Here is an 8,687-nt window from a genome sequence, read left to right as displayed (position 1 = left end):
TCTTGATTTTTTTTCCCAAAAACTTATGCCTTAAGGATAAAATGGTTAAAAGAGCTCACATGAGAGTTGAAATCTTCATCTATTCCATGAAACATAAGATCTTTAAATTGACTAACCAAAATCTATCCCAAAATCGAAATCGAATTCAAAGATGTTAATGGTAGGATTTAAAAGTAATAGGTTTAAAGAATATAACCTTAATACTCTCGAGAACATTCCAACAATAACAAATACAAACCCTAACAAGTGAGGTAAATCCCAACTTCATCTTCATTTTCTTTAAAAAGATGAACTTGGATTTTCTTTTAATCCAATGGTGTGAAATATTCCAATCCAACGGTTGAGATTTTATTTGATTTTTTATTTTTTGAACTCAAACAATGACATTTTGATTATTTAAATGCTACAATGGTAGTTTGGGTATTCCAACCGTAAATCGTCAACAGAACAAATGTTGGTATTGATTTGACCAGATCAACGAAAGTTCAAAGGGGAGCTCATCTTGTATTTTGCGAGGGTAACCCTAATTTCGCCTATTTCTCGAGAGGTGTTACTTGAATATTTAAAGTTATGCATATCTTGAGGTAATACACATACAATGTATTAGAAAAATCAGTCATCATTAACTTTCATATATTTTTATTTATATTAAAATTTTTTAAAAAAATATATTTTAGTATCCTAATCAAATTTAAGTTAAATAATAAAAACTAAGGGTCTGTTTGGCCACATGAGAAATAATATCCTCTGAATTTCAAATTACATGGGAAAAGGTGGTGGGAGAATGGGCAACATGAAAAATTGAAATCCCACATCTAATTGTACCAAAAACAAAAAAAAATTGAAAGAGAAGAAAATAAAAAGATTAGGATTTTGTTTGGGGGTAGATTTCAATTTTTCTATTATAATTTATATCATAGAAAAACAATCTATAATTTCTACAATTTTTGAATGAGGGTGAATTTTTATTTTCTATTAAAAAAAAAATCCAATAAAAAAAATCCACTTTTCATGGGTAATGAAACACAGTCTAATTTAATGACACGAAGCACGTTTATAAAGATGTCAGGTGATCCCTCTTTCGACTTGGATCTACTTTCCCAGGATACGTCACATCCTCTGTACCATTAAGCACTTCTACGATTTCTCTCCATTTATAGAAGCAACAGCTTCTGGTCCGATTACTAATTATGGAGTCGCTTTTTCTGCTTCGTCTCTTTCTCGTCTTTCTTCTTCCCCAACCCAACGCAACCTTATATTATTATATATGTTCTCTCATAGACCCAAAAAAATTCTCAATTCTCAGAATCTCAGTAATAATCTAAATCAACGGCTGTGATTGATTTGCAGAAGAAGAGAGATGGGGAGAGGAAAGATCGAGATTAAGAAGATAGAGAATGTGACAAACAGACAAGTCACCTATTCAAAGAGAAGAACTGGAATCGTAAAGAAAGCTCGAGAGCTTACGATTCTCTGCGATGCGGAGATTTCTCTAATCATGTTCTCTGGTACTGGAAAATTATCAGAGTTCATCAGTCCTTCGACAACGTAAAATCTACTAATCGATCTCTATTCTTCTTTTTCTTCGGAAACTCTAGTTTTTTTTATCGAAGCATTTTTTTTTTTTTTTTTTTTTAAATTTCCTCTGCTTCTGTTTCTGTTTTTGATTGATTGTTGCTTGTTAGAATGAAGACTTTATTCGATCAGTATCAGCAGGTTTCAGGAATTGATCTATGGAACTCGCATTACGAGGTTCGTTCAACGATCTCGTTTTTTTTCAAAGATTTTTCTTAATTGGATCGTTTTTGAAGTTTGAGAGATTAAATTATTTTTTTGCTCACTTGTTTATGTTTCTTGGTGGATTTGCAGAGGATGCAAGAGATGGTGAACAAGCAGTTGGAGACTAATATGAGACTTAGGAGAGAAATTAGGTATAAAGTAGAGTTTCTGTTACTAATTTACTTGTTAATTAGGTGGATTGGATCGTAAATCAGTGCGATCTGAAGTATTTCATCATATAAAAAATGGAAAAACATGAACGAAAGAAACTAAATTAAATTTTATTAATTTGATCCGTTTTCCATTAATTAAGGGTCTTATCTTTTAGAGTAAGATAGTAAGCTTTGTCTGGGCAACTCATTTCGAAAACTTAGTGACTCACGAGTCCAGAGCAGATCAAATAAATAAATATTAAATTAATAAATATCTCGATAAATTTATATATTTTAAAATGTATAATTGTATTTATTTTTTTATTTAAGAAAAAGAACATTAAATATGATATAACTCATCTAAGTTCCTAATCAAACTTGATCAGTTTCTGAATCAACTCGACAAGTTCTAAACCATATGCTTTATCCTATTAAGTATATAAGATATTAAATATCATGGCTTAAAAACTCGCCTGAGATGACTCGCCCGGTTATTTTATGTGTTTTCTGATATAAAATAATAAATATTTTCGCAAATGGTTCTATATAAAAATAATATTTTGTGATTAAGCATTTACTACTCGATCTATATTAAGAAATAATTATATATATTAGGGGTGCAACGTTGTCCGGTTTAAACCGAGAACCAAACCAAACCGATAGCTTTGGGGTGGTTTGGAATAAGTTGCGGTTTGGTTCCAGGTTACAAAAATGGAGAACCAATCAATTTGGTTCGGTTCTAGGATCAAACTTGTATAGAACCGAACTCGTATACAATAAATAAATATATATGTATATCATAATTATTATGAATTATTTTAGGAGTTAGGACATAGATTAATGATCTTTTATGGATAAACTAATGACTTTTTATAGATATATTAGTAATTTATTGTATGAAAATTTATATTTATTATATGTTTATTTTTTTCATTAAACAATATTACTTACAATTTATAGAATATTGGCAATCCATAGAGCCGAACCGGACCAATCCGACTTTAGTTCGGTTTGGATTGATTTGGTTCCAATGGAATTTGGCTCGGTTCTAGTTCTTATTTAGTGGAACCCGACCTATGTCGGTTAAGTTCCGATTTGACCTCAAACCGAACCAAATTGCACCCCTAATATATATATATATATAGATAAATGTTGAATTAATTAATTGTTTTAATTGATTTAATCTGTGATTTATTATGGGTCCCTATCCGTGGCCAACAGTTTGGCAAACATTTTGGCAAACACTTTTTCAAAACATGGGTTAGAGATCTTGGAATGGGCTGATTTTTGGTGAGGATGATCTCTACGGTGAGGAGATCATCCTCACCAAAAATCAGCTCATTCCAAAACTTCTAGCCCCATTTTACAAGTTGAAAAATCGTGAACCGTCCATTTTTTGTTAAACCATTTTTGATGAGGTTAGAAGTTTTGGAATGGGCTGAATTTTGGTGATGATGATCTCCTCACCATAGAGATCATCCTCACCAAAAATCAGCCCATTCCAAGACCTCTAACCCATGTTTGAAAAATGTGTTTGCCAAAATGTTTGCCAAACTGTTGGCCATTGAACGCTACTCATTTCTTATATATGAGTTGACTTAAACAAGTCGAGTTGGTACCAGTGGGAGCCGAGAATAGACAAAATATTGGGTTATAAAATCATGATCTACTGACTACTAAAATGTTTAATTACTAAATTGAATCCATAAAACTTCACCAACCTTTGAATAAATCTTGTTACAATGTTGAAGAAAATTTTCTTTGATCAATAAAAACATTGCAGGTATTTTTCTTAGATTGTTAGTTTGTTTTTAATGAGATCAATAACTTGATTTGAACACAAGTCTGTGGTATCATCACTAATAGAAATTTTTTTTTTTTGATGGGTAAGTTAGACTTGAACCCATGACCTCAAAGCTGCTTTGCAATGTGTCAAACCTACTGAGCTATGGGTCTAAGCTCATTACCCATACTTTTACCAATTAAGCTAGCTGACACCTGATAAAAGAAATAAGAGTCGTGATTTTCTGACGCCCTGTGATGTGGCATGAGCTAGAAGCATAGATTTTTTCCCACGGGATACACAACTGTACATCCCCACAAATATGTGCAGTTGTGTATTCCAAGGAAAAGAATCTATGCTTCTAGCTCATGCCATGTCAGGGGGCATATGGGGGCGTGTGTCAGAGGGGGGCGTCAGAAAATCATTATTCAAGAAATAAACATTGAAGAATTGGTGCTAGATATCTTGAAACCATTCATTATATTTGCAATTTGATAGCATTCTTGAACATAGTATGATTTTTGAATGGCTGACAAATTAAGCAAAGATACTCACCTGAAGGTGTTTGTTTTAGAAATTTAGTCTTCACAACATTCAAGAATTGGGCTCCACAAACTTCTAGTTATAAAATTATGAACTTGAAAACAGTTAAATAATATTTTGGTGAATATTTGAGATACCCACTATATTTTCAACCTGATAACATGCCCTCCTTGACCTTGGTATTTTCTAATAGACTAATGAAAAATCCTAAATGCCATCATCTTCAACCTTTGGCTAAAATCAGTTGATTTTTCTTCCAAAAACTAGTCATCTCACTTGATCAATCACGCCCTCAATCAAATTTCTAGGCGTCCTACGCCAATATACCTCGGTCATATGTTATAAAATATTATGTATCTAATCTACTAACTAGTAGAATTGTTAATTGCTAAATTGGGCACCTAACATAGACTAAGGAATGGTTGATAGGACAAGGATTGGAGAAGGTTTGGACGATTTAAGCTTCGAGCAATTGCGCGGTCTTGAGCAAGATATGGAGAGTTCATTAAAAATCGTTCGTGAACGAAAGGTGAGATATTTTACTCATGAGGCTCTATGGAATTTCTGAAGAAATATCATCCTTTTTATGTTTTTTTGGATGATTTAAACAAGTTTTTCATCTTGTGAATGTGGCTCTTTTAACATTTTTCTTGGCATCTTTTGACCTAAATGTTCACCACTATCAAATTAGAAATTTAATGTGCAACTAAGGTCGATTCTATACCCTTTGGAAGGAACATAAAAGTTGAATGTTTTTGAAGAAAGAGAGATCCAAAACAATATGGATGAGGTTGTAGAAATCTGAGTTTATTGAGAATTCTTGGAGGAATATTATATGAACCCTATTAGGGTATTTATAGATATTTCATCAACTAAGATATTTGAAACTAACCTAAAATAGATATACTAATTATCTATAATTCCTAGTTTAGAATATCTTAATAGATATTGCTAAATATTTTATTCTCAATCACCACCTCAACCTTCCTTTTATCATGAGATACGACATTGACAATGACACAATGTATCTCATGCATCATAATATGATGCATCTCTTACATCCTCCCGCAATTACATGGTCTTTTGAAGAAAAAGTATACAATTGGTTTCTTTGAATGGATGCTCTCGATCTCATCAATTGATATGCTATTAGATCGCCCAAAATCCAATCGTACTTCTTGTGATCACCGCCTGTCTGTAAAGTACATAATTGTCACATCCTACTATTTTTTTTTTTTTTTAATCTGTTGGAGTCGGTGGCTTACAAGACCAGATTTATCATGATCTCTCCTAAGAGTATATAAAGAAGGATTATGCGATTTAAATAAAATAACTCTCGTTGGAGAGATTTTTGATAAGAAAAAAAATGAGATTGTAAGAGATGAATGTTTCGATATAGGAGATTTGTAAAGATATAGAAAATGTGTGATTTTTATTGAAGAAAACTAGAACAATAATAAAGGGAAAAAAAGAGATTTAAGTTCGGCGATGACCGTAATGATGGCGGCAATGCCATCGCCGAAGAACGGCTTACCTAGAACGATTTGCTCAATGGAGTTTGAGCTCTAATACCATGTAGAAATCTGAGTTTATTGAGAATTCTTGAATGAATGTTACATGAATCCTATTAGGGTATTTATAGAGATTACATCAACTAAGATATTAGAGATTAACCTAATATAGATATAATAATCACCACCTGAACCTTCCTTTATTATGAAATACATTAGCAATGATACAATGTATCTCATGCATCATAATATGATGCATCTCTTACAGAGGTAGTGTAAATAGATATAAACACATTTGCAATAACAAAAGACATGGCTTTTGATAACTTGGATGGAGGAACTTGATTAGCTCAGCTGATCCGGAAGTTTTGGGATAAGGCTTTAATATATTATTATTATTTTTTAATATTTTAATTTTGTTAATGTTTCTTAATAGAATGGTTTTAAAAATTTGCCATCTTATTCTGACAGGTTTTAGGGAATTTTCTGATCTTTTTGAACTAGTTTCTCTCTCTTGAAGTCAGTTTGTTTGTTTTGGATTCTAAGAAACGACTTATTGAATTACTACTTTATATCATGTAAGCTAATAAAACGATCTTCGTAACAGTATCACATGATTGCTGCTCAAACTGAAACTTACAGGAAAAAAGTAAGTTAAATCTCCACATCTTCATTTACGTTTTTTTCCTTAATTTTTTTGACCAGTTACTTAAACTGATATTCATTTACATTGTTGCAGCTAAAAAACTCGCAAGAAATACACACAAATCTCCTACATGAATTTGTAAGTATTTCAGGTCTATTTTCTTCCATATTTGTTATCATCATCATCATCATCATTGTGGAGGTTGTTTTTGGAAACATGCACACCAAGAGATATGTGCCATGAGTCCATTTGTTTCTTACCCTTCTTTTTCTCTTTGAACTCCTTGTTTGGGTAAATTTGAAAAATTATCAAAACGATATACTATTCATTTTAATTCCAAAAACAGTAAATTACCGTTTTCAGAATTAATTTGTTTTTTTTTATACCAAAACTGTAAATTTGTGAAATGAATAATAATTTTTTTTCCTATTCTATAAAACAGTAAATACTTTCCCTATTTTAGTTTCAGTAAAAAAAAATTTAAAAAAAGTTCTGTTATATAAAACTGTGAATTTTTCCCCCACTTTAATGGAAATATTTTAAATCCGAAATGGTAAAAATGAACTGTGAGCCATTTTAGTAATTTTTCAATTTTTCAGTGCATGTTTTAGTAAATCACCCATTTAAGATTCTAATTGAATGACATCTCCCCTAGTCACACCTGCCTCCATAATTTTTTGGAACCATTAATCAAAATTGTTTTGAATTAGTATTGATAGTGGCCATGCCAGTCTTTCTTTTTTTTATTCACCTATTTTTAGCAACTGTTTTGCCACTTTGTTTTTTCTAATGTATCTAACAACGTTTTTTCAAGATTTATTTTAACCTCTATGATGAGTTTGTATTCCACACCAATCACTTATCATCTCAGGTTTTCTAAAAATACCAATCATCTCTTATCTCACACCTAAAAATATTTTTCCTTTTTTTAATCAATGTGATGCATCAACGATGGCGTTGAAATCATAGTTTTGTGCTGATAATCATCATTATTATCTTCAGATTTCTTCCTTTTCATGGAAGAATTAACAATCCCGCATTGAGTTCAGGAAGGTGGAGATGGGGAACCTTACTATGAATTAGCAGATAACGGAAGGTACTATGAATCCTCGCTTGGACTAGTGCCGGACAATCCACAAATCTTTCCTTTCCACCTGCAGCCAGGTCAACCCAATCTTCACAACGGAGGAGGATATGGATTTGGTAATCTACATCTTGCTTGAGTAGAGTTATAGAGATCACATAACCCATTCAGATACTTCTAATCAATGTGGTCATTAGGGATTATATCGAATTGAACTAGTACCCTAATTTGGAACCTACTATGTTACCTATTTACTTCAAAATGGGTTTTGTGCCTCTATTGGAAACTTCAATTTTAAGTATAAGTGGTGTGTAAACATGTAGTCAACTTTAGTTATTGATGGAAGACGGATATGTGTATAGAATAGATCTAACTCTCTCTAACAAATCTAATCATAATCGTAACTAGTTAAACTCATCTTGATCTCCATAAAAATAGGATTTGGTGCATGCACAATACATCTTATTACAATGCTTCATATCTAATATTCTTATAGTACTAAACAAAACCCTTAGTTGCTCGAAGCTAGAGCTGGTGTCATAGGAGAGTAGGAAAGTAGATGCATAGAATCATTTTTTAATTGAATTATTCTAGTAAGAATGGAAGAGATATTTTAAAATGATAACACAATGATTTCGGGTAGCTTGGGTTTTTTGTAATTTAAAAAGTTTACAAATATGGTTTTGCATCGATAATACTCACCCTTCTCTCATTATAATAGTATAGAAATAGTTGAGTTAGAAAAAAACAAATCTAAAATTAAAATATCTTCATAAGACCTTAGCTACACTAGGAAAAAGCATTAGAAAATGAGTAGTATATAAATGCACGAAAAGTTAGAAGCAGCTTCACTAAGTGATAATTAGAAAACTTGTGGCATGATTTGGCCATGTTCAATGAAGATCAATTGTAGTCTCAATTAAAAATATATATTTAAATTGAAGGTCATAAAAGCAAGAGAAAGACCCCAAAAGAAAATAGAAACAATGAAAGCAGAGATAAGAACTCTCACTCAATAATAAAAGACATGGCTTTGGACAAAGTGGAATGAGGGAACCAATGATACTAATGATACTCACTTTTCTTTTATAATTAGATGTGGTTAGCTTGGGTTCACACGACTCAGTTTACATTTTAGTGGCGTTATTTTGGCATTTTCGTTCTTGGAAAAACGACTTTCAAACTTTTT

At 31.7% G+C, this 8,687-nt stretch overlaps 1 protein-coding gene across 1 annotated transcript; it reads left to right on the top strand.

The window, feature by feature from the left end:
* The first annotated feature begins 1,194 nt into the window (after positions 1–1,194).
* LOC147405073 (agamous-like MADS-box protein TM6) lies at positions 1,195–7,864 on the top strand. Its single transcript, XM_086441190.1, has 7 exons — positions 1,195–1,548; positions 1,686–1,752; positions 1,870–1,931; positions 4,687–4,786; positions 6,376–6,417; positions 6,508–6,552; positions 7,464–7,864. Exons 1-7 carry the CDS (start codon positions 1,361–1,363, stop codon positions 7,635–7,637), a joined length of 678 nt encoding a protein of 225 aa, XP_086297316.1. The 5' UTR covers positions 1,195–1,360; the 3' UTR covers positions 7,638–7,864.
* Positions 7,865–8,687: the final 823 nt, after the last annotated feature.

The sequence above is a fragment of the Akebia trifoliata genome, chromosome 4, assembly GCF_017979445.1.
Source record: "Akebia trifoliata isolate Shusen 1 chromosome 4, ASM1797944v1, whole genome shotgun sequence".
In the NCBI taxonomy this organism is placed as follows: domain Eukaryota; kingdom Viridiplantae; phylum Streptophyta; class Magnoliopsida; order Ranunculales; family Lardizabalaceae; genus Akebia; species Akebia trifoliata.
The sequence above is the reverse complement of the archived record's forward strand: the minus strand, read 5'-3'. Positions and strand labels throughout refer to the sequence as shown.

Bases quoted from the DNA above. Each gene is read 5' to 3' on its own strand.
- LOC147405073 (XM_086441190.1), top strand. From the start codon at position 1,361: ATGGGGAGAGGAAAGATCGAGATTAAGAAGATAGAGAATGTGACAAAC. The intron at 1,753-1,869 runs GTTCGTTCAACG...GTGGATTTGCAG, and splicing joins TATGGAACTCGCATTACGAG to AGGATGCAAGAGATGGTGAA. The intron at 1,932-4,686 runs GTATAAAGTAGA...AATGGTTGATAG, and splicing joins AGACTTAGGAGAGAAATTAG to GACAAGGATTGGAGAAGGTT.